Genomic DNA, 27,273 nt, shown 5'->3' with positions numbered 1-27,273 from the left:
CCCCTCCGATCGCCTCCGGTGATCTGCCCAAACAGGAAATCCCGTTCAGAAAGGGATTTCCTGTTTGGCTTCCCCCGTCGCCATGGCAACGATCGTCATGGACGTCATCGGGAGTCTCGATCCACCCCTCAGCGCTGCCTGGCGCTGATCGGCCAGCGTGGCACGGCGGGTAGCGGCGAATTGGCGCGGAGCAGCGGCGATCGAGAAGTGCACGCAGCTAGCAAAGTGCTAGCTGCGTGTACAAAAAAAAAAATTATGCAAGTCGGCCCAGCAGGGCCTGAGAAATCCTCCTGCGCGGCATAGCCCGTGCTCAGCATGGGCTTACCGCCAGGGAGGTTAATGTGTCGACATTCCTCCCCCCCCCCCCCTTCCTTCCAGAGCAAACAGATTAGCACAAGAAGGACTACATAGCATTATGAACGATTTTATTAGTTATTTAAAACAGAGTGAAAATATACAGTGCTTAATTAAGAAGTTCTAATAGCAGCATATTACAACTACATCTGGTAATACAACTTTCTTTATCTACAGACCTCTTACAAAATGAATATCATACAACAGTTAAGGCTTTATACCAACAGAACTAAAAAGGCTAAAATCCCTTTAAAACAAATTTAAAATGGAAAGTATGCACTACAGGGAAGAAAAAGAAAACAAAATTTACAGTCCTGGAATAATTCTGCAGTACGATGAGAATTTAAAAAAACAACAAAAAAAAAAAACAAAAAAAACAAAAAAACACGCCATGATATGTCACAAAGATATGTTCATTCAGTATTTTGTAACAGTAGCCAGATGAGAGTATTCAGATTATGATTATCTTCAGAAATTTGACTGAATGTTCTATTGCACAATACCATCATTGCTCTTTGCAATACATGAAAAAAAAAAAAAAAAAAAAAAAAAAGCATCTGACCACTGCCGTATGCCGACTCAGAGGGCACTAAATGCAAGTCCAATTAGTAGCAACATATAAGTTGGTTGAAAGTCTAAGGCCCATGTCACATGATCTGCATCATATCAAGACATACCGAGGACTACTAAAAGCCTAGTGGATTACTGTATGCACAACTGCTGTCAAATGTACACACCCACAGCAAGAACGTATTGCTAATAAATTCAGGACAACCTAGATTTAAAATATTTAAAAAAAACACACACACACGCACACACACACACACACACACACACACACATAAGGTTCCCATTGTGGGTGTGAGCATATGATTGACTGCAAATGCACAAAGGTTAGTTTACTAAGCTTTCTGTACCCACTTTCTGCAATATGTTGCAAGGGTTGGCTACCTAATGGGTTTCATTTTAAAGGGGAACTGAAGAGAGAGGTATATGGAGGCTGTCATGTTTATTTCCTTTTAAGCAATACCAGTTGCCTGGCAGCCCTGCTGATCCTCTGCCTCTAATACTATTAGCCATAACCCCTGAACAAGCATGCAGCAGATCAGGTGTTTCAGTGGTTCAGACTTATAAGTCTGATCTGACAAGACTAGCTGCATGCTTGTTTCTGGTTTTAATCAGATACTACTGCAGAGAAATAGACCAGCAGGGCTGCCAGGCAACTGGTATTGATTAAAAGGAAATAAACATGACAGCCTCCATATACCTCTCTCTTCAGTTCCACTTTAAAGAATCCAGTCCAGGTTTAATGGATCACTTATATTCTCAGATGTTTTCCAGTTCAATAGTTAAAGGATTCCCATAGTTCCTCTATTTTGCTTGTGGGTTTATGGAGAACTAGAGAGGTAAGCCAACACAACATGAATTCATGAATTGTGGTTGACCTAATAACCAATGAAGCATTATACAGAAGCACCAACTGCATGTAGACAAAAGAGTTAGCTGGGGTGTTTATGAATGTTAGGTCATGTGATTACGGTAACTAATCACCACCATAACAGTTTGCCCATATTTACATGATATGTAGCAGATTGAATAGTTAAGGAACAATGCTAATTGGCGGGGCATCGGTGACATTTCTTAAGCGCACAACAAAGGCAGAGCACTGCCAGCAGTTCGTCAGATCTGTGTGATGACAGCTTAAAAGCATTCAGCAAAAATAAACCAAATGCCTTTGTAGAGAGATACAGGGGCCTAATCCTTTACAGTCTTCTACAGGTGACAGCTATAAAAGGCACATCGTGCGGCAGTAACTGCAGAGGGAGCACAGCTTCACAACGTTGTCGGACTCGGTCTGCTCTTATTGATTGAATCAAAGTCAATGACTATACTTTTCCGCTTTGGAACAAATTTCCTTAAAAATATAAAAGCATACAGGTTAGTTATTTGCCAAAACTAGTTTTCTAACAGTAGAATCAGGGAAAAATATAAAGAGAGAAAGGCAGGGAGTGGATGCATTGCCTAAGCTTCACACTCTCTCTAGAGGAGCCAATTATAGTGCCCCATGCAGAGAGAATCCTTAGAAAGGATAGACTGAAACAAAGAGACACATGGGGTTGCTGAGGCTGTGTGTTTTTCAGCTAACGGAGATCATAAATTATCAGGAAAGGAAAACATTTTCTAAACAACTGAACTCCAGGAATTGATTCCATTGCTAAAGTTTTCTTTTTGTGCAAAATCTGCTCCTCGTTTGCTCCCTCCTCTCTATTCTTCTGTTGAATTTCAGTTAACAATCTAGCGCATTGCTTAATGGGGCCTTCTACATAGCAGCAAATCTAAAATATGTTTTGGTCTCTTGGGTAAAACATGTAACTTGCGTTATTATTTACTAGCCACCGCATGAAGAGGATTTTGATTGTTTTTTTTATTTTTTTTACAAACTACTGCTGGGCTGCGTCAGCATTATGGTAAAAAAAGGGATTCTGCCGCCCGGACGGCTTCTCTGCCATGCTTCGGCGCGCTCCTGCGCGTGATCGCGGGCGTGCCCCCGTGGCGTCCCCCGGTAGCCCTGGGATCAGTGAACGGAACATGGTTCCCAATCACCGATCCGTGTCCCCTGCAGAAAAACCGAAGCGCCCTTACAAGCGGCTTCAGTTTTTCTGCCCGGAAAAATTTTCGCATCCCCCTTGTACTTCCGCTTAACGAGAAGTACAAGGAGGGGGAACAAAAATTCAAGGTGGCCATCTTGTGGCCAAATAGTAAAACTACATCTACATATTTTTTACATTATAATTTACACATATAATAACATTAAAAATGAACTGTTTATTTCCCACACCAAAATATTACCCAAATAAAGAAAATAGAAATCATGAATTTTTTCAATTTTAATTTTATTAATCCTATTAAAATGCCTTTATAAAAAAAATAATTCTTAGCAAAATGTACCACCCAAAAAAAGCCTAATTAGTGGTGGAAAAAACAAGATACGGATCAATAAATTGTGATAAGTAGTGATAAGGTTATTAGCGAATGAATGGGAGGTGAAAATTGCTCCGATTCAAAAGGTGAAAAATCCCAGCGGGCTGAAATGGTTAACCTCCTTGCCGGTTATCCTGAGCTCAGCTCGGGGTAACCTGCGCAGGAGGATTTCTCAGGCCCCGCTGGGCCGATTTGCATAATTTTTTTCTATTGCACGCAGCTAGCACTTTACTAGCTGTGTGCATACTACGATCGCCGCCGCTCGCCGCAGATTCACCGCTAACCGCCACCCCCCCCCCCCCCCCCCTCCAGACCCCTTGTGCAGCCTGGCCAATCAGTGCTAGGCAGCGCTAAGGGGTGGATCCGGATTCCCTCTGATGTCCGACGTCCATGATGTCGGTGACGTCATCCCGCCCCGTCGCCATGGCGACCGGGGAAGCACAGCAGGAAATCCCGTTCTGAACGGGATTTCCTGCTTACTCTGATCGCCGGAGGCGATCGGAGTGGGTGGGGGGATGCCGCTGCTCAGCGGCTATCATGTAGCGAGCCCTCGGCTCGCTATATGATTGAAAAAAGGAAAAAAAAAAAAAAAAGTGCTGCGCTGCCCCCTTGCCGCGGGAATTGGACCGGCAAGGGCGTTAAGAGAATAATGTGATATTCTCCATTTACTTGTGTAAAGTGTGCATTTTAGTTAAAGGACCACTATTGTGATCATTCACCTGGCAAGTATTTCACTATTCTCCTCCCAAACCACAGGTTTGTCTTAATATATTTGTGAAGGAAAAAGCATTACTGAAAAGAAGAGAAAGATTAACAAAAAAAAGAAATTAAAGTCTCACGTGTATTTTACTCCAGCTAGGTCAAACATGCGGCGTGCAGCTTTCATTTCAGGAGTGTCGTGGTACTTGTCAGACATGAAGATCACTTCTTTTATACCTAAACACAAATCAAACGTAACATGAGTTCTCACAGTATTACAGGCTCACGATTATGTCTTCTAACTAATATGACCTAAAGATGAGCAACTGGTATCTCCATATCCGATTACTTTCCCTCTGTGGTAGCACTGCTCACCACCAGTATTAGCCTTATGTCCACCATGACCATGGCAGCTTGTATTGTGCAACCGAGGGCTCCACCATCTCACCAATAACCCGCTCACCTGGTCTATAAAAGAGTGGAGATTCTCTGCACGAGAGGGGCAGGAAGCTTTCCTAAATATAGCAAAGTCTCCTTGTCCTTGTAAAAGACAAGTGCACATCCACAGCTCAGGTAGGTGAAGGAAAGTTATGGGCTTATTTAAAGATTTTGGAAGTTCACTTTAATATGATCCCCTCCCCCCCCCCCCCCCCATTTTCGCACGTCCACGGGGGTTTAGAATAAGTATATGGTTACATTAAAATCCCTTACCCATTTCTGCAATTCGAAAAAATGGATCACAGGAAACCTAAACTCTTGCACAGCACACAGTGAAAAGTGTTCATTCCACATATAGTTGTTGAAGAAATTCATTCTCTGTGTTTTGTTAGTTTAGGCAGATCAGAGCCATACAGCAAACACTGAGGCTTAACCCTTTCAGTGCTGTCTGTAAAAGCGAAACCAAGCAAAACCATTATAAGGCTTTCCCTGAATTATAAGGTATTTATTTTCCACAACGTTTTTCATGCTGTAGCTAATCTTTCAGAGCAAATAGGAAGTTCTAAGTTTAGAACTTTAGGGCAGGGGGGAAAAAAAAAAAAAAAAAAGTTAATTTATCTACTGTCAAGAGTAATAGTTCAGCAACCTGCCCAAGTTGTAATACACTAGGTTCTTCTGTCTCTCTCAATAGGCAAGACCCCAAAGTGCCACTACAATTACAAAACTGAAAGGATGCCCCAGCATAAGCATCTTTAAATATCCTGCTATGGCTTCCCAATAGTCCATTGATATGAAACAGTAAGGCAGGGAACACACTTGACCGTTTTCGTACGCGTTTTCTGCACATAAAAACTGAGAACTCATGTTAATCAATGCTTCACACTTAATGTGTTTTTTGCGCGCAGAAAAAAAAAAAACTGACATTCTGCATCACGATTCTGCATATTTTGTCAGTTTTTCTGCATCAATGACATTAGCTGCTATGGAAAAAACGTGTGTTTTTTCTGCACAGAGACACACGGTGTGCAGAAAACGTACGCAGAAAAACGCGCACAGAAAACTGAAAGTCAAGTGTATTCCCTGTCTAAGGCCTCTTTTCCACGAGCGGCTGAACTGGTCGTTTGTCAGGCACTTCAGCCTCCCTGCCAGAAGCATCCTTTGGCTGCAATTACATTAGTTTTCAAAAGTATTCGGCCCCCTTGAAGTTTTTCACATTTTGTCATATTGCTGCCACAAACATGAATCAATTTTATTGGAATTCCACGTGAAAGACCAATACAAAGTGGTGTATATGTGAGAAGTAGAACTAAAATCATGCATGATTCCAAACATTTTTTTACAAATAAATAACTGCAAATTGTGGTGTGCATAATTATTCAGCCCCTTTTGGTCTGAGTGCAGTCAGTTGCCCATAGACATTGCCTGATGAGTGCTAATGTCTAAATAGAGTGCACCTGTGTGTAATCTAATGTCAGTACAAATACATCGGCTCTGTGAAGACCTCAGAGGTTGTTTAAGAGAATATTGGGAGCAACAACCCCATGAAGTCCAAAGAACACACCAGACAGGTCAGGGATAAAGTTATTAAGAAATTTAAAGCAGGCTTAGGCTACAAAAAGATTTCCAAAGCCTTGAACATCTCACGGAGCCTTGTTCAAGCGATCATTCAGAAATGGAAGGAGTATGGCACAACTGTAAACCTACCAAGACAAGGCCATCCACCTAAACGCACAGGCTGAACAAGGAGAGCGCTGATCAGAAATGCAGTTGAGGCCCATGGTGACTCTGGACGAGCTGCAGAGATCTACAGCTCAGTTGGGGGAATCTGTCCATAGGACAACTATTAGTCGTGCACTGCACAAAATTGGCCTTTATGGAAGAGAGGCAAGAAGAAAGCCATTGTTAACAGAAAAGCATAAGAAGTTATATTTGCAGTTTGCCACAAGCATGTGGGGGACACAGCAAACGTGGAAGAAGGTGCTCTGGTCAGATGAGACCAAAATGGAACTTTCTGGACAAAATGCAAAACGCTATGTGTGGTGGAAAACTAACACTGCACATCACTCTGAATACACCATACCCACTGTCAAATATGGTGGTGGCAGCGTCATGCTCTGGGGGTGCTTCTCTTCAGCAGGGACAGGGAAGCTGGTCAGATTTGATGGGAAGATAGATGGAGCCAAATACAGGGCAATCTTGGAAGAAAACCTCTTGGAGTCTGCAAAAGACTTGAGAATGAGGTGGAGGTTCACATCCCAGCAGGACAACGACCCTAAACATAAGGCCAGGGCAACAATGGAATGGTTTAAAACAAAACATATCCATGTGTAAGAATGGCCCAGTCAAAGTCCAGATCTAAATCCAACCGAGAATCTGTGGCAAGATCTGAAAACTGCTATTCACAAACGCTGTCCTTCTAATCTGACTGAGCTGGAGTGGTTTTGCAAAGAAGAATGGGCACGGATTTCAGTCTCTAGATGTGCAAAGCTGGTAGAGACATACCCTAAAAGACTGGCAGCTGTAATTGCAGCAAAAGGTGGTTCTACAAAGTATTGACTCAGGGGGGCTGAATAATTATGCACACCCCACTTTGCAGTTATTTGTAAAAAAATGTTTGGAATCACGTATGATTTTCATTCCACTTCTCACGTGTACACCACTTTGTATTGGTCTTTCACGTGGATTTCCAATAAAATTGATTCATGTTTGTGGCAGTAATGTGACAAAATGTGGAAAACGTCAAGGGGGCCAAATACTTTTGCAAACCACTGTACATGCAGCCAAATGGCAGTATTTTTCTCAGGGCTCTTTTTGCAGGACACTGCTCTACTGAAGATTCCAGGACCTCTGGATAAAGCAGCTCGGAATCTCCCACCAGGATTTTCTACTGATCAACTGATCTGCCCAATCAGAATCTTTTGCATGAAAGATTCTGACTGGTGGGATCAATGAACCAATAGGAAACCCTGGTGGGGTATATGGTTTTCTAATGGTCCACTGAGGTGTGGATGAGGCTCTCATCCTGACCTATATAAGGTGGGGAGGAGGAAGTTTTAGTCACTCCTCCCCTTCTCGCTCTCATTTCCTCTTCATCTTTTACCTCTCTCCCTCAAATGTTTTTCTTTTAGGGCAAGCTCACACTAGAGGTGCTTTGTGATTTTTTTTGTAATTTTTTTTTTAAGTGCTAGCGATTTTTCAAAATCGCCCTGAAAGCGCTTGTACAGCGAGTTCACATCTGAGCGGTTCGTTTCCGATCCCCTCAGAAAAGCGTTGCATGTACCATTTTTGAGGCGATTTTGCCTCAATGGAAGGTATAGAAAAAATGCAAAACGCTCACAAAATCGCTTTGTGCATCGATTGCGTAAGCGTTTTTCAGAATAAATAAATTGGGCTTGATTCACTAAGACAAATAGCATGCCTTATCAAAGTTAGCACGCCTTATCAAAGTTAGCACGCCTTATCAAAGTTAGCATGCCTTAGAGTAGCACAGCGAGCGCTATGAACCTGCAGGGGCTCAGGGCAGGACGAGTGGAGCTCTTGTCATTGCCAATTAGCAGGCATAAGGTCACTATGCTACTCTGATAGGCGTGTTAACTTTGATAAGGCGTGTTGTCTCTGATAAGGCATGCTATTTGTCTTAGGGCTCGTTTCCACTATCGCGAATCTGCATGCGTCCAACGCATGCAGATCCGCACATGTAATACAAGTGGATGGGCCTGTTTCCACTGTAGCGTTGTTGAGGTGCGTTTTTTTCAGCGTGAAAAAAACGCACAAAAGAGCCAACGATTTCGCCTGCGTCGGGAATCCGTGCGAATCGCCGCTAATGTATTTAATAGTAAAAACGCATGCGTTTGTTACATGCGTTTTTACCCGCGATTTCGCACCTTTTTCAATTTTATTTAGCCATGGCAGTGTCATGGTTAATTTCGCATGGCACCCTGCCATGCGAAATCGCATGCGAAATCGCGGGTAAAAACGCATGTGGAAACGCATCCGCATGCGTTTTTACAAGCGTCGGAATGCGGCCGAAATCGCGTCGCAACAGTGGAAACAAGCCCTTAGTGAATCAAGGCCATTGTATTTATTAGTTTTGTAATTATTTTTACATAAATATTTGAGTAGAATTTTGTTTGGTCTGGTCCATACCTACCCATACACATCTCACAGTGTTTGGTTTACATTGTATTTATTATTTTCCGGTTCAAAGAGTTCACTTCCTGACTTGCGTAAAAAAAAAAAAAAAAAAAAAAAAAAAAAAACGCTCGGGAAAAGCGCTTTTCACAAAAACAGAATTCCCACCCAAGCGCCGGGAATCGGAAAAAAAAAACGCGACAAAAAAAGCCCACCATGAACACTAACGCGAGCAGAACACCATGTGAACGAGGTCTCACACTTAGCTGCCTGTCATATACTTTTTTTTTTTCTTTTTTTTTATTTACCCGCTTTGCCTTGTGAGACCTCCCTCTTCCTACCCTATACCCAATATACATTCTGTTTATGCTTTTCACATTCTGATTGTATTTAAAGGTGCCCACCAATGATACACTTCTGATTATGCAATCTTACCATTTCTATATAATAGGGGACTACCTAAAGCATCCAAAATGTATTCACTCAGTGTACTCTACCACCTTGATTTCATAAGATTGTACAATAAAGATTGCATCATTAGTGGGCACCTTAAATTATGCTAGCTCAAAACGTGCTGAACTGCCACTTGTTAACTCCATTATAACTAAGTAGGACACTGGCACAGGCAATTTTCTGCCCTTAAAGATCACACGGAAAGACTTACATAGGACAGGTATGTTCAACTAAAAAACTGTTAGGGCTGGTGCACACCGAGCGGCTTTTTGGGCGTTTTCAGATCCGCTTGCGGCTGCGGATCTGCTCGGTCAATGTATCTCAATGGGGTGGTGCACACGAGAGCGGGAGGCATTTTGCAGAAACGAAAAATGCCTGGGTGAGGCATTTTTTGGATTGTGGATGCGTTTCTGCCTCAATGTTAAGTATAGGAAAAACGCAAATCGCTCTGAAAAACGGCACTTCAGAGCGGTTTGCCAGGCGTTTTTGTTACAGTAGCTGTTCAGTAACAGCTTTACTGTAACAATACCGGAAATCTACTACACCAAAACCGCTAGACAAAACCGCAAAACGCTAGCTGAAACGCTACAGAAAAATAAGAAAAAGCGTTTCAAAATCTGCTAGCATTTTGCGGATCTGCTAGCGGTTTTTAGTGTGCACCGGGCCTTACTGTTGCTTACCCACATCCCACTGCCATTTGGTCTATACACCTTAAAGAAAACCTGAGGTGGAGTTCTGACAATGCTATCTGCACACAGAGGCTGGGTCTGCCAATACTGCCCAGCCTCTGTTGCTATACAGTTCCCCCCTTATGTTCCCCCTGCGCTCTGCTGGCCCCCATAAATCACAGCCGCGCTGTCGACACACAGCGGGCTGCAGTGTTCTCCCCAGAAATTTTTTCCAGCCAAGTGACATTTAATAGTAGCCGGGTGGCATGAAAAAGTAGCCGGGTGGGGCGAGATAAGAAAATGCAGGGCCGGTGCTTCTGTGTGCCACTCTGCTTACAGCAGAGGAGGAGGTAAACAAATGACAGCCGGGTGCTCACCAAAACTAGCCGGGTGGAGCACCCGTCTAAAAGAGCCTGGGGAGAACACTGGGCTGTGTTTACATCTGCAGCTGTCACTCTCGCCTCTCCCCGCCTCCTGCATAGCTCCGGTTCCAGCCCGAATCCCTTCCCTCCAATCAACGGGGAGGGAAGGGACGCGGGCGGGGACTGGAGCTATGCAGGAGGCGGGGGAGAGGAGAGACTGACAGTACAGAGGTAAACACAGCCAGCTGCGACACACTGCGTGTCGACAGCACAACTGTAATTTATGGGGGACAGCAGAGTGCAGGGGAAACTTAGGGGGATTGAGATAGCAACAGAGGCTGGGCAATATAAGCAGACCCAGCCTCTGTGTGCAGATAGCATTGTCAGAACCCCACCTCGGGTTCTCTTTAAAGTGCACCTAAACAGAGGGATATGGAGGTTACCTTTTAAACAATACCAGTTGCCTGGCAGCCCTGCTGATCTCTTTGGCTGCTGTAGTAGCGAGTGGCTGAATCCCACCAGAAACAAGTATGCAGCTAATTCAGTCTGACTTCAGTCGGAGCACCTGATCTGCAGGCTTATGGTGCTGTGACTCAAAAGTAGCAGGGTCAGTTTTCATTAGCGGCTGCGAGACGCGGGCGGCACTACCGGGTCTGCAGGTACGCAGACGAATCACAGAAGCCGTGCCATGCATGGCTATGGGATTCGCTGCCTCCCGCACAGAAACCGATGGCAATGTAGGCCGAGTCACTAGAGCAAGTGTTTCGGCCGGCGGCGCCATTATTTCCTATGGCAGAGTTTCCCCGCGCAATTTGCCTGCGGAGAAACGCTGCAGATTTGGCCTGGTTTCACGCTACCAGAAACAGGCCCTAAGACACAAAGGATCAGCAGGAGAGTCAGGCAACTGGTATGATTTTAAAAGGAAAAATCCATATCCTCAGTTTAGGTTCCCTTTAAGCCTCTTAGTCCTGCTCAGTCAATCTCTTATTTGAAGTCATTTAGTAATGCACTATAAGTGAAAACCTCTTTCACTCTTGCTGCGCGACACTGTGCTCCACCAGAGAAAAGTGCAGAAATAATTTAGAGGAAATTAGAGTGACCGCTAATATCTGAAGCCAAACAGATTACAGGAGTAATTGGGCAATGTCAATGGCTGCGTGTTCCTGCGGACTGATGTTGTATGGCCACCTTTGAATGAAGGCTTCATTGAGAGTAGAACTAGAAGAAAAATTGAACAATCAGAAATGAGTCTAGCTTTTGACTTGCTTTGTGAATGCCTTCCATTTTGCCCTCATACAATATTCATTTATGCACTAGTACATTTTAATGCAAAAACATTACAGATAATTTTAAGCATTGTACATATTCATTTACCTAGATTTTGTTCCCTTTTACTATTACCAGACAACTTTGTCCATCTCACACTAAAGCTAATTTATTCAGTTGGACAAAAGCCATGGCTTATGAAAAACAGTGCGATTCTTTTCAGAAACTAGAAAAATACTAAATTAGTGGGTCTTTGAAACATGCTGATACAGGGAGGATAAACCATTCCAGCCATACCGAATACACAAACCCTACACCTGTGTGACCATCTGTGTAAATCGTGCTGCAGCGTGTGGCAAACCTGTATTATTATGCTGTGTCTTGTACAGTTTGATGGTTCTGAAATGTATCAGGCTTGTTTTGTGTTCTGTTCGAATGGCAGCTGGTGTAATGATAAGTTTTAGGTGTTGCTTTAGATATACAGTACAGTAAAATAATGGCCTTGGATAAGACCAGGTCTAGCTAGGCCTTGCTGGATACTTGAGGGCATATTTCCACTGCTGCGCACCCCGAATCGCTAAGCAGTGCCATGCACGGCTGTGTGCTGCAGAGATGTGCTGCATGCTGTCCAGATTTGAACTGAAGTACGATCTGGACCGCAAGCCACTACAAAGATAGGCAGTGTTCCCCCATGCTGCTCGCAAGTGGCGAAATGCTTCAAATGCGTATGTAGTGGAAACAAGCCATAAGACAATAGCCTTTGATAAGACCATTGTAAGCTAGTCTTTCTCATGAAGCTTCTCTGTAAAGGTGGCCATACATCTGTCAGTTTTGTGGCCTATTGACCATCTGATAACCAAATCGGATGAAAATCACTCAATAATTCGACCAATTTTGGACCGAAATTGGTAGAATGTATAAATTGGATATGCTGAGAAATCTTGGGCCGACGTGGTCAATCATGTGTGCAGTGGCAACGGTGTGGGATACTGCAACAACTGACAAACATGACAAAACCCCCCGACCGCTGCCCCTCTCAAATGTTAGATGTCCCTCAGTGTGTGCTTCCCCCAAGTTTTCCGAGTCTACACCGTACTTCCGCATTTGTCTCTCACTTGACTATCGTCATATAGCACGTGCGACGTAACGCGCCCCACGTGCAACATATAGGTAGTATAGCAAAAGGCACCAGCTCGTCTTCAAGCCGATAAATGTGCGCATTAGGCCAGTGTCTGTCGCCGTGTTTTGAGACACATTTTTCCTGGGACTTCGAATCGTGGACTTTGGGTGTCTTTGGCGCCTATCTACTGCAAGTTGCTGGTCCTTGCTGAGCACGAAGTGTATTTATGGAAACTTTTGTATTAAAAAAAAAGCTTAAAGTTTTGCAACATATTACTGAGTGTGCTAAACCTTTTACTATTCAAATTGTCAATTGCCACCTGGTGCTCTGGTAGCTGGATCGTTGCACCTTACATACTAGGGAAGTGTGGCCAGACACTACAATTTCACAATATATACGTAGTCACGTGGGACGAGAAAACGTAAGTAAAGCGGAGACTCAGACACTTGGGGGCAGCAGTAAAGTACTTTCCAGTGGCGTACCTAGGGCATTTGACACCCGTTGCTGGGTATTATAAGACACCCCCCCCCCCCAAAAGAAGGAGCGAGTCCGGCAAACTACACGTGCCACAGCAGGTAATGCCAGGTATAGTTCAGCCAGCATAGCTGCCCCCAGTGCAGCCAGCATAGCTGCCCCCAGTGCAGCCAGCATAGCTGCCCCCAGTGCAGCCAGCATAGTTGCCCCCAGTGCAGCCAGCATAGCTGCCCCCAGTGCAGCCAGCATAGCTGCCCCCAGTGCAGCCAGCATAGTTGCCCCCAGTGCAGCCAGCATAGTTGCCCCCAGTGCAGCCAGCATAGTTGCCCCCAGTGCAGCCAGCATAGTTGCCCCCAGTGCAGCCAGCATAGTTGCCCCCAGTGCAGCCAGCATAGTTGCCCCCAGTGCAGCCAGCATAGTTGCCCCCAGTGCAGCCAGCATAGTTGCCCCCAGTGCAGCCAGCATAGTTGCCCCCAGTGCAGCCAGCATAGTTGCCCCCAGTGCAGCCAGCATAGTTGCCCCCAGTGCAGCCAGCATAGTTGCCCCCAGTGCAGCCAGCATAGTTGCCCCCAGGGTAGCCAGCATAGTTGCCCCCAGTGTAGCCAGCATAGTTGCCCCCAGTGTAGCCAGCATAATTCCCCAGGAGGGGAAGAAAGGAGGGGCAGCTGGGACAGCGGCAGGGAGGGGGGCCATAACCACCCCCCCCCCTCACCTGGGTCGCCTCCTTCTGCCTCTTTCCCCCTCCAGAATAGCAGCGGCAAGGAGGCTCAGCAGGCGCAGCGGGCAGGATTACTCACCTTCTAACTTCCGTGCTCCAAGCACTGGAACGCAGTGTTCCTGTCATCACAGGTCTTCGCCTTCAACGCTGCCCACTGTGCTTCCTGATTAGCGGAAGCACAGTGGGCAGCATTGAAGGCGCAGACCTGTGACGGGGGGATGATGCAATCCAATGCTTGGAACGCGGAAGTTAGAAGGTGAGTATTCCTCCGCCCGCCGCGCCTGTTGAGCATTCTTGCTGCCGCTATTCTGGAGTGGAAGAGAGCAGAAGGTGGGCACTTAGGTAAGGGGTGTTCTTGACCCCCCCTTCCCACTGCCCCTCCGTCTAGCGCTTCTTCCCCTCCTTCCTGCTCTGCCGCTGTAGGGGCTGGGGGGTTGGCGACACCCCCTTGTCTGTCAATAACCCGGTGCGCCACACCCCCCTGCACCCTATGATAGTTCCTCTGGTAATTACATGCACAACTTTTTTTTGGGGGGGGGGGGGGGGGGCAAAGTCAGTGAGGAGTTGTCACGATGCTGATTCCCAAAAGATGTCATGCTGAAATTTATCAGGAATTGGCCTGTGGTGTATGGGCAGCCAACAGATCTCTCTCTGATCATACTGGATCAAAGAGACATCTGTCTCTTGGTCAGTTCTGCAGATACATGGCCAACCATAAGGTTAGCTGTGTACAGTGGGAGAATTGTTGGTGTGCAGATCTGTCATTTCTTCAATGGAATTTTTCTACTGCTTGAGATGGAATAAATAAGCTTTTTTTCAATTGTCAGTGTGCGCATGGTGTATGGACTCTCCTGACGTCACACAGTGACCTGGGCCTTAGAAGCGGTTACACTCCTTTCAGATGTAGCCTGTCACTGTCCTGAACACAATACCTGCTGCACACATAAATCTATTTATTTCCCCCACGCTGCACATATGATGAGCAGTCTGAACCCAGCCACATGTTTAGAGCACACAGCATGCTTCTACTTTACCGTATTCCAAACCAGGATACAAATGTATTGGTGTGAAAAAGGCTGCAAAACAAAAATTAGGATAAAAACAGCAAACTTCAAATAAATGTTTAATTGATGTGTTGATTCCATCTTTAATCAAGCGTGAAACTGAATTGTTCTATAATTACTGATAAGAGCTGTCGTTTAACATCTATCTCATACTAACCTGCTTGTATGATTAGCTTGGCACATTCATTGCATGGAAACAAAGCAACAAACATGACGCAGCCTTTCACATCCGCAGAATTCTTGTTCATAATGGCGTTCAGCTCCGCATGGCAAACTTAAAGAAAACAAAATTGGGTAAAATGAACACGGTTTTATAAACTGTAAAAAGAAAAAAAAAATAAATCACTTAAACCATGAAGATGTCAATCATCAGTTTCCCAAATCCTCCCCACATTACATCACAGGGCAGACAAGCCCATGTTAAGGCTAGTTTTTACAAGGAAACACCCCCCCATTCTCAAAAGAATCAAACTAAACTGCTACCCACAACTGTGCCACCTACACTAAGCCACCGCCCACACCAAGCATAGGCCCACAAGTGTGTCCGTACATACTTAAGGATGCATGGACGCACATGTGCGCGCGCACACACACACCACAACCACCACACTAACCTGCCACCCACACCTGTGCCATCCAGGGATGGTCAATGAAACGCAAATAATTTTGAGTTGGTGCAGGATTATGCACATTTTGTATGCAGCTTAAAGTGTACCAGAACTCATGAAATGAAAAAAAGTTTTATACGTACCTGAAGCTTCCTCTAGCCCCATAAGCGCAGATCGCTCCCATGTAGCCGCCCTCCGCTGCCTGCAGCTCCGATACCGGGTCCTGTCACTTAAGCCAGTTGGGGCCAGTCTAGGCAGGAGAAGTGCACCCTTTACGAATCTCTCCGACGGCTGCTGGACAGATACGCAGAGTGCACTCTTACGTCAGACTGGTCCCGACTCACAGAAGTGACGGGACATGGATCCCAAAGCTGCAGACCGCGGAGGACAGCAGCCTGTGAGTGATCTAAGCTTATGGGGCTGGAGGAAGCCCCAGGTATGTATAACCCTTTTTCATTTCATGAGCTCTGGTTTCCTTTACAAATAGACCAAGTGGTTTCCTTTACAAATAGACCAATCAAATTTTACTTCACCGGGTTTTGATTGGTTCATGTCCAAGCTGGAATAAAATTTGCATAACGCTGCATCAAATCAAAATTATTTGCATCTCACTGACCAGGATGCCAGTGCTAATGGAGTATATTTAACATAAAGATTTAAAGTAATTAACCTAATCAGGGCTTAGTAAGCATCTTAACTTAGTAATTTATTTAAAGAGAACCCGAGGCGGGGTTCTTCCATCACAATCCATATACAGAGGTTGGGTCTGTCTATAGAGCAAAGCCTCTGTTGCTAGTTAGTTTCCCCAAAGCCCCCCCTGGGCACTGTCAGACCCCATAAAACACAGCTGCGCTGGCGACACGCAGCATGTCACAGCCGGCTGTGTTTATCTCACTAATGTCAGTCTCGCCGCTCCGGTCCCTGCCCACGTCCCTTCCCTCGCCGCTGATTGGAGGGAAGGGACGCGGGCGGGGACTGGAGCGATTCAGGAGGCGGGGGAGCAGCAGAGACTGACAGTAGTGAGGTAAACTCAGCAGCATAGCGCAGCTATGTTTTATGGGGTCTGACAGCGCAATTGGGGGGGCTTTGGGGGGAACTAACTATCAACAGAGGCTGGGCTCTATAGACAGATCCAGCCTCTGAATATGGATTGCGATGGAAGAACCCCGCCCCGGGTTCTGTTTAACAAATGAAAACTCTCTACTTTCATTATTTTACTTATTCTATTCTAATGATGTATTCTGTAAAAAATATATGTCTGAATAAATATTTAAATTCAGCTGCTTAAAGTAGAAGTAATCCCCTCCTTTCCTGGCTAGTGCCCCAATAGTGGGCATTGAACACGCTGATGCTGCCAGGTTGTGGCCACTAATGCCCCACTCTCTGCACTGATCCAGAGGGTGGAGGGAATCCCAGCTGTGATCCTGGCCATATTCCTGGTCTTGGGGAGGCCCCAGACAAGATTTTTTTTATCTAACTGTACGCATGAATTTACCGTCTCTTTGCCTCTCAAAATATATAAATATCAAAATAAAAGGAAGTAATGTGGACTACCTGACTAAGGCCGGATTCCCAGTGGTCAGTTGCATAACGCACGCATTATAAGGAGTGTGAACTACAATATATGCGGGACAGACGAGTTAGAATAATGCGATCAATTACAACACAGTACTGTGAACAGCACCATACAGAATTCTGCAATGCAACTGATGCACTGTGATCTCCAGCCCTAAGGCTAAGTTCACACAGCAAAACGCAAATCACTAAGCGCTTAGGGATTCAATTTTCAAAGCGAAGTTTAAAGGATTGTGCATTTTTGCAATTTTTTTTTTGAGATCTTCCTCCTAGGATAAAACTACACTAGCGCTTCGTCAATCAATAGAGATCTGCAATTGCAGTGCATCACCTCTAGTGTGAACAAGATGTCGGTTGTAAACAAAACATGCTGCCATCTTCTGTCTACAGAAAAATATCTATATGGACAAGAGGGCAGGGCTTTCACAGTCAGATCTGGCAACAGGATATCCTGGTCAGGGGGTAAAATTTACAAGCTATAAACAATAACGCCCCCCACCACCCTTTTCCCCATGCATTCAGTCAGTGATGGCTGAATTGCACAGAGTATATTATCTTTTTAGCCTACATTTTCCTGGAATTTTAGGAGGAGCTCTCCTGTACTATAATCTCCTTCACACACAGTGATGTGAGGCCTGTGCAATTAGCTCCCGCACACTGACCAAACAAACTATGCTGCTCAACTGCAGAAATATGGAGAGTGTTCAATATCATTCGCAACTTGTCTATCCGAATGCCTAGAATTAATCTGCAGCTTGGCTTGAAAAAAAAAAAGAACACGAGTTTAGAGTGATATGGAGGATGCCATATTTATTTCCTTTTAAAAAAATACCAATTACCTGGCAGCCCTGCTGATTTATTTAGCTGCAGTAGTGTCTGAATCACACCAGAAACAATCATGCAGCTTATCTGCAACATTTCACAAACATCTGATATGCATATGCTTGTTCAGGGTCTATGTCTGAAAGATTTAGAGGCAGACAGCCAGGAAACCGGTATTGCCTAAAAGGAAATAAATCTCACTCTTACCTTGTCTTCACTAAAATAAACCTGCATAAAGGAGGTAATGCCGGCTATCATTTTGATTCCTAAAAAATAAAAAAAAAAATATATATATTTTATAAAAGCTACGGTTCCTATCCAGCTGCTGTATTGATCATCCGCCTCCAATATGTTCCATGACTGCCCCAAAACACAATGCAGATCAGACGTTCTAACCCAAGTCTGAGTCCATTGGCTGCATGCGTTTTCTAAGTGTGTCAATCAAACTACTGAAGCCAAAAAAAAAAAAATAATCAGCAAGACTGGCAGGCCTCCTCCATGTTTATTCGTTTATTACAGATGGCAGCCTCCCTATTCCTCTCCCTGCAGGCCTACTTTACATACCCAGCGTGGACAGAATATTATATACCCATATAAGTCAGAGCTAGGCACAATAGAGTCTGTGCTGCATTAGAGCAACTCTAAAAGATTGTTGCTGAAGGTGCAAATGCTCCATGGCATCATCTGTTTGTGTAGTAAATGCACTGAAATACTCATCAGCGTATGCACAGGACATCTCATTATGCTCACAAAGCCTGCGTGGCCAATTCCTGGTGACAAACACAATTTAACATACAAAGAAGTCCCAGAAATAAAAATATATAAACTGGAGCGGGAAGGCTGCAGAATCCCATTTCATCTGCATAGCACATTCATAAGGGGCAGCAGCTGGGCTCTAGGTGAAATATTACAACACCAGGAATAAAGCTGACTTTTGCCGAGGCACAAATTCCATTTCAGCAATTTGGAGGCAGAATAAATGAGAAGTCCTTATTTAAAAAGGGGAAAGAAATTTCTCTCTCTAAGTTCTGCCAAAATATGGTTAAGATTGTTCTGATGCATCCATCAAGCCTTCCTGCATGAAAGAGGAGAAATGGAAAAGGCAATCGATCATGATATAATAGAAAGAGAGGCTGATGCAAAAAGGAGGGGAAAATAAATAGAGAGAGAGCCATTTGTGGTTGGCTTTTTATACGGCTTTCAGCAGAACAGAGCTTCCATATACACTTCACAGTGCGCCCAGACACATGTCATGCCTTCCTCTGCACACCATTATAGCATTGACAGCCGCTACTTCTGATATGCAAGATAGTACGGCTGCATGAAACAAAAGGAGTAAATGGAAAAGCTTAAACCATGCATGTGAGAGCACCGGGTAAGTGCTCATTCTGCTTCACATCAAGCTGTATATGAACACAGGAAAATGGCGAGCACAGCCACCAATTTCAATAAAGTCACTGCGAAGCAATACGCTTTTTCCATTTTCCTTTTTTTTGAAGCAACATTTGCGAGGGACAAGAAAAAATAAAAACCGTGTTCAACAAAGTTTGAGGCTGACTGAAACATGAAATATGGCCAAAACTATGACAGAATGCCAATTCTGTGTAGAATATTAACTAGCTGTTGCCGTAATGCGATTCTATACAACAGTATCGTAATTCCCCCTTTCAGCCGTACACATTTGTAACAGTAGTGAGTCAGGAAACAATCCCTGTGACCTGACAGTTATGTAACTTTATTACTAAAATTCCATCATTGTTGTGGTGACATCATTCACTTATTCCACAATTCAGAAATCCAGATCTAGCTACAGATGACGTCTGAATTTTACTAAATATATTATCGTATAGACGGTTTCTGCTTTAGAATTAAAAAGAGAATTCTACAGTGTATTATATAACTTATGATTCACATTTGAACACTTTTCTTGTTTTGGAATTTGGAAAATATTAGAAATTGGAAAATGTATGGTGGAAATAGCACACCAACTATGCAGTAATGGAAAATGGAAAAGAAACAAACAAAAAAAAAAAAAAAACACCCTTTCAATACCGGTCAATGTACGAAGGAATAGTGGTTTTTAATTTAGAATATCATCTTTCAAATGTAATACAGTTTAGGAATAGTTTCCCATCACCGGCTGATGGATGGTGGATTTTGGACCAGTTTAAGTAAATGGGGAACACCAAGATAATGAGATTTGAGCTGTAAAATGTCATACCAGTGACTTGGTACGATCCTAGCTTCTATAGCCACGCTGCGTTCCCTCATTCCAACATGTGTCATGTGCGTACGACAGCAGTTGTCTATGGCAAAATGTGTCTTGTACTGTAGGCTATATAAGCCAAGTTTTATTTTCCAATATTAATGTTCTTTAAGGGTAGAGGCTGCCTCCCAAAGGACACAACACTTGAAGCAGGAATTTGCTTGAACAATTGGATGTCTTTATAAAGTTGTCCTTTGAGGCCGATAATACACCTGAGGTGTGCGTTACGATGTCCCGCCCCCTGCTTGACAGGAAGTAGGTCACTGCGATTCCCCTGGATTCTTGTCGTTCTGCGCGTGTGCCGCAATGCCGCCCACCTGTTTAAAAGGTATGTGCCGCCCACTGTCTTGCATTACTCCTGCAGCAGAAGTCCGTCAGTAGCGCTCTGTTGACTTTACGGTGGTCCAGCAGCAATTCGGAAGCTTACGTCGTGACACGGTAAGTGTGCTAGACCCCATTTGACTTGCATTGCAGTTACGTTACCCTGTGGTAAAACCAAAGCTGTAAAGTCGGTACAAAAACCATCCAAGTCAAACCCCTCAGTTTCTAACTTCAAACAACAATAACCGCGCTCCAACTGAGCATAAGATCCCGGAGATATTACTCCCACAGATGTCACCAATTAGCAAGCTCCGATATTCATGGGAAAGATGTGTCCCTCAGTTTCTAATTCTGACTCCAAACCCTTGATTCCAACTACTCTTATTTGCATATGCCAATCTTGTTGATTGAAAGTATGTATCAAATGGTATATCATTGCTACCAAAGCTTAGGAATTTTAAGGTTATATTAAGATGGCATCTGCTTTTGGCAACAAAAAGCTCCTGGACAGGAAACTGACACTCTACCCTGTCAGCCATCCTGGCCTGTCATTGCAAACCTGAATTCCCCAGCATGTCGTCCCCAGCACTGTATAACAACATTCACCAGAGCCCTATATCAGCCAGGTTCCACCACCTTGCAGAAAAAGGCCTCTGCCTTTTCTATATCTGAATTAGAAAAGGCCAGGACCATTTTCTGCAAGACTGCAGAGCTATGCACCAGAACTCAGCTGATACGGTGTTCCAGTGCATCTTATTAAACAGACAATGGCTATCATTCGTAAAAGTATGTTCGGTAAAAAATCTGGGCGGGAAAATACCGCATTCGGTATTTTAGACCTCTGTGTGCTAATTCATAAAAATTTTTACAGTAGCAATAGAAGTTCGGTATTTTCCCGAACTAAGGCTGGCGGTAACATGAGAAGCTGCCTGAGTTGATACATTTTCTCCTGCAGAGACAGCGTTATAATAAAAGGAGGCATCTCCAACTTCTCTTTAGATGTGCATTTTTTCTTTTAACTGTCTCCATTTGCCCTGAATCTGTCTATTAGTCTTTGTAAACAATCTAATTGCCACAGCTTAAGAGGACTTCAAGAAATGTTACACATGCAGGCTCTCGGATGTAAAAAAAAAAAAAAAAAAAAAAAAAAAATTTATATACACATATACATATACACATACATATCCCATTCAGGTTCCGTCGTTTTCATGTGAGAAATGTTCACCTCCCATTCATTAGCCTATAACTTTATCACTACTTATCACAATGCACTGATCTATATCTTGTTTTTTCCGCCACCAATTAGGCTTTCTTTGGGGGGTACATTTTGCTAAGAGTCACTTTACTGTAAATGCATTTTAACAGGAAGAATAAGAAAAAAATGGAAAAATTAATTTCTCAGTTTTTAGCCATTATAGTTTTAAAATAATACATGCCTCCATAATTAAAACTCACGTATTGTATTTGCCCATATGTCCCGGTTATTACACCGTTAAAATTATGTCCCTATCACAATGTATGGCGACAATATTTTATTTGGAAATAAAGGTGCATTTTTTCCATTTTGCATCTATCACTAGTTACAAGTTTAAAATAAAAAAAAAAAAAATATAGAAATATTTCATCTTTACATTGATATTTAAAAAGTTTAGACCCTTAGGTAAATATTTACGTTTTTTTTTTTTTTTATAGTAAACATTTTATTTGGGTAGTTTTGGGAGGGTGGGAGGTAAACAATAGATTTATAATGTAAATGTGTGTTAATTTGTATTTTTTTTTCCTTACAGCTGTAGTATTACTTTTTGGCCACAAGATGGCGGCCATGAGTTTGTTTACATGACGTCACTCTAAGCGTAACATACGCTTAGAGTGACTCATCGGAGAGGGTACGGCCAGAAAAGGCGCAGCTTCCGAGAGAAGCTGTCGCTTTTTCAGCGGGTGAGAGGAATCAATGATCGGGCACCATAGCCCGATACATTGATTCCCTGGCAACCGAATCCGCGGCCGGGAGTGCGCGCGATCGGCCGCGGTAGCGCGCATGGTTCCTGGACGTAGAAACTACGTCCAGGAGCCAAAATAGGATATACACATACATACATACATACATACATAAAAACAGGTGCCCAAGAGGGAAAAAAAAAAAGCCTGGGGTATTCTGGAAATCCTTTTTTGTTCTGCTTTCACTGCTGCTGCCTGGGAGATCTGTCTCCATTAACTTTGCTGTTATCCGCACCCTTATCTCCTCTTCAAAGCAAGCGGTATTCTTGACATTTAGTGACATGTGTTGAGATAATCACCGCACAAGGCAGTAATTTTCCTCACTGCTCGGTAATTTGAGCTTTTCATGCAGTAACAGTTTTTATGAATTGACATTTTGCTAAGTGCTCGGTAAAGTCAGCCATTTTCAGCATTACCACATGAGGTAATGCTTTATGAATGATAGCCAATGTGTTGGGGTATTCTAACTTCATTCACATACCTCCCCACCAGAGGTGCACTTAAAGTAAGCTTCAGATTTACTCACCTGGGTCTTCTTCCAGCCCCTGAAAGCCTATGTGTCCCTCGCTGCGGCTCTGCTCCAAGCCTCCCGTGGTACCTTCCATAACAGCCGCCGACCCAGCGGCCTTTGCGCATGCATGAGACCTCCCCATGGCCAAGAGTGTTCTGTGCAGGCGCAGTGAGCCGCGGCGAGGGACACATAGGCTTCCAGAGGTTGGAGGAAGCCTCAGGTAAGTAAATCTGAATTTTCTTTACATTTCCCAGAAGTGCAGGTGCTCTGTGGGAGAATTAGAGGATTCTCCTACCGGTATTACACCTTCTTCACGCATGATCTGAACCAGTGTACACCTGCAAGTGTAATATTATATACAGAATCACATTTTAATAGAGAGAAGAGAAGACGGCAGCAAAGAATGGACAAGGGAAAAGAAATAGTGAGGAATTATAGAGCAACCCGAACAAAAGATGAACTCTGCCAATGTCACCAGACAGTGATTTGGGACATTTTTCATATTCAGAGGGAGAGAAGCATTGCTTCAAGGACAACTGAAGAGAGGGGGATATGGAGGCTGCCATATTTATTTCGTTTTAAAGGAATACTATCAATACCCAAGTGTTCTAAAATGGCATGTACAAAGAATGTAAACATTTTCCTACTTTTCCTGTTAAATAGAGGAAAAAGCTGTAATTTATTGAGGGTAGGATTTAGCTTTATTGGGACAAATCAATTGCAGAAGGGGTGTCAGACTACAGATTATTTTTACATTTCCTCTGCTCTCTTGAGACACTTCAGTCAGAAACACAGGACACAGGAGCTGCAGCTATTGGGAGCTTTCTCTCACACACACACACACACACACACACACACACACACACACACACACACACACACACACACACACACACGGTTAACTGATGAAGTGTGAAGGGAATTTTCCCTCCCCTCATGGCTCATTTTTCTATTAGTTTTAGCATCAGTAAAATGTGAAAGTATTTTGATAACAGTAAACAAAGAGGTTGCCAGTGAAATGTATACACCAGTACTTAGCAGCACTTCCCAAACAATTCCTATCTCAATTAACAAAAAAAAAAAATAAAAAAAAAAAATAAAAAAAAAATGTAAATCGATAGCGTTCCTTTAAGTAATACCAGTTGCCTGGCTATCCCACTGTTTCTCTGCCTCTAATACTTTTAGCCATAGACCCCAAACAAGCATGCAGCAGATCATTTGTTTCTGACATTGTCAGATCTGACAAGATTAGCTGCATGCTTATTTCTGGTGTGATTCAGACACTCCTGCAGCCAAATAGACTAGCAGGGCTGCCAGGTAACTGGTATTGTTTAAAAAGGAAATAAATATGGCAGCCTCCATATTCCTCTTACTTCAGTTGTCCTGTAAAAAACATATGGGAGTCTCTGTGAGTAACTTCCTTCAAGAGCATTTTCATACCATATGGGTACTTTGTGTCAAGCTTATCTTCAGCTACCCTCGCCCATGGAAGTTCATCATCAGGGCAGCCATTGGGCATCCCATTATATCCGATACCAACAATCTTATTCTCAGGATTTACAATACATGCTCCAACCTGGAAAATAAGACATTATTCCATACTTTAAATTGCAGGGTTAATGAAGGGTTTCAAAGACAACATAAAAAGTTCAGATTATCAAAAAACAAAGTTTAGGGCATCTACAGCTCAGATCTCATTGTTTGAGTGTCATCAGGTGTGACTGGTTATGATGGGCAACATTCTAGCATCTGAACAGTTGTCCCAAGATGATTTTTAGCAACTCGGGCCCGATTCACCATTTGGTGCTAACCTAGTTAGCACGCCTTAAAGCTTTGGGCGTGCTAAATAGGGTGCCAAGTAGTTAGCACGCAACAAGCTGAATCAGATCGTGTGTGAAACGAAAACGGCACACCCTATGCGCCTATAAGGTCACATTGCATGCGCCCTAAACGTCGCACCCATGCGACATTTAGGGCGCATCCAAATGCGACCTTATAAGCGCATAGGGTGTGCCGTTTTCGCTGCACCCGATGTGCCGTCTCGCGCGCACCAGCATTTGCGTGCGGGATTTTGCACGCGAGCGCTAATTAGCACGCCCAAAGAGGTTTTAGGCGTGATAAAGGGCTTTTCACAAGCGTGCTAACTGTTAGCACCGCTTTGTGAATCAGGCCCCATATGTCATTTATCAATCTGTCATGATAAACACTTATGTTTTCTTCTGTACTTACAGTATACCTGAGATGCAAATTAATGGTGTACTTATACGTACCTGGTGCTTCCTCCAGCCCCACTGAGGTGCCTGCGCTCCCTCACCATCCTCTCCGTTCACTGGTTATCCCCCCGCCCCCCGTAATCTGGCTTAGCTGCCAGTTGTGCGCCTCTGCACTACAGTTCTTGGTCGCCCCTGCCAAGGATCTAACGTGCATATAGCAGCCCCGGACCTTCCTCAGCGCCCTGGTCAGGGATCAGCCTGGTGGATTAACTGGCCAAGGACATTGTCCTCCCACTACAGAATCTCAGCTATAATCACCTCCATAGTAACAGAACATGACGCATCTGCACAGGCTTGACGCAACACTGTTGCCCGAGAGATGGAGTTGTGATCCCTGCAGGTCAACAGTCCACTTGCGTGTGAACGAGACAAAGTATGAATATGAAGATGGTGATTTAGGCAAAATGAAAGCTCACCTTCTGGCAGGCACATTGTAAAGGATATGACCTTACGTGACTATTCACCATCAAATGTGATCCAATCACTGCTTGAGACTAAAGCCTTGTACACATGTAAGAGGACAATCACCTGGAAGAGATCAGGACTCTATCTCTCAGGCAACAGTGTAAGGCTGAAGCCGTACAGACTTGTAGCTGGTCTACAGGCTAGCAACACGCTCTACTGCTATGGAGGGGGAGGAGGGCCAATAGAAAGGTTCAAGACAGATGGGCACATCAAAAAGATTCACCAGACTGATTGCTGACTGAAGAGCCAAGGGAGGTCGGTACACACACTGCTGTGCACACACACTAGATTCTCGTCAGATGTGACCCTGATTAAGAGCCCTGGTCTATAGCAGGGTTGTCCAAACTTTTTAGGCAAAGGGCCATATCGCCTTTCTTGAAAGTGCAAAGAGGCGAACTAGAGAAATTAAACAACTTCCATGGGAAATAAGCCATAGTTAGCACAGTGGCACCTGCTAATCAGTTTTACTGCTACAGTGGTGGCTGAAGACTTACACTTGAGCAAAAAGGGAAGCAGAGCAGAGACAAGTTGACCCCTGCATGAGGCACCGCAGCTACAGCCTGTGGGCCACATTGAATTAACAACTGTATAGAGCTTTGGGGGCCACCAGAAAAGGCACGGCGGCCCACATTTGGCCCGGGCCAGACTTTGGACATGCCTGGTCTAAAGCATACATATCAAAATCTGGCCTGCAGACCCATCAAATTTGGCATGCAAGTTGTTTCCCCACATAGCGTTGTTTGGGCCACTGGATCACTTGAAAAGCCATATTGGGGAGGGAGAAAGCACTAGACTCCAGGGAACTGTATTGCTGAAGGAGGAGGGGAGGGGGGGGGGGGGGGGGGGGTCAACAGAAACCAGGAAACTGTATAGGGGAAGAAGGAAGGAAAACTAAACACTAGGGAACTGTATAGGTGAGGGAGAAAGGAAGGACCACTAGACACAAAGGAACTGTGTATCTGAGGAAGAGTGGAAGAACCACTGGACACCAGGGAACAGTATGGGGGAGGGAGGCGGGCCAGTAAACACAGAGTGACTGTATAGGGGGAAGGAGGCAGGGGGCACTACACACCAGGGGACTGTATGGGGAGGGAACTAGACACCAGGGAAATGTATAGGGGAGGGGGGTACTAGACACCAGGAAACTTTATAAGTGAGGGAGGTAGTCACTAGACATTGAGGTTGGCCCACAACTTTGTCCCAGTGTTTCATTTCGTCCCACGTTATATTTGAGTTTGACACCCCTGGCATAGAGTGTGTACAAGGCTTTACAGTAAAATATACAAGAGTATGAGTTTATAACTAAAACACGAAGTCTAGTAAATGTCTTACAAGTCCCACGTGTACCAAGAGTTTTCTTAAGCGACTACAGCAGAGATTCTGTAGTAATTGCAGCATGACACAACAGACCAATTTAATCATTCCCAATGAATATACTATTCTGGAACAGATTTCCTCGCAGGACCATTAAATGAGTTAATAAGGAAAGGACCACAATATTGGCTAGCATTAACAGACATAATATACACAATGTACTTACTTGGGAACTTGGATCTTTACTCCTCTGAGCCGATAAAAAGGCGACAGCCATGAAATATTCACACCATTCCAAGTAATCTTCCCGCTTTTTGCACAGTGCATCCGCTGATTGCCTATAAAGCAAAATGCAAATCAGGAGGGTGCAGTGAACCTTAAAAATAACCAT

The 27,273-nt window shown here is 44.1% G+C and overlaps 1 protein-coding gene across 1 annotated transcript; it reads right to left on the bottom strand.

The window, feature by feature from the left end:
• Positions 1–475: 475 nt before the first annotated feature.
• Positions 476–27,273, bottom strand: DCTD (dCMP deaminase). The gene is made up of 5 exons (XM_068273860.1): positions 27,109–27,273; positions 24,271–24,406; positions 14,887–15,003; positions 4,176–4,272; positions 476–2,269 (listed from the first exon to the last, which is right to left on the bottom strand). Exons 1-5 carry the CDS (start codon positions 27,271–27,273, stop codon positions 2,188–2,190), a joined length of 597 nt encoding a protein of 198 aa, XP_068129961.1. The 3' UTR covers positions 476–2,187.

The sequence above is a fragment of the Hyperolius riggenbachi genome, chromosome 1 (genome assembly GCF_040937935.1).
Source record: "Hyperolius riggenbachi isolate aHypRig1 chromosome 1, aHypRig1.pri, whole genome shotgun sequence".
In the NCBI taxonomy this organism is placed as follows: domain Eukaryota; kingdom Metazoa; phylum Chordata; class Amphibia; order Anura; family Hyperoliidae; genus Hyperolius; species Hyperolius riggenbachi.
This window is presented reverse-complemented; position numbering and strand designations above follow the sequence as displayed.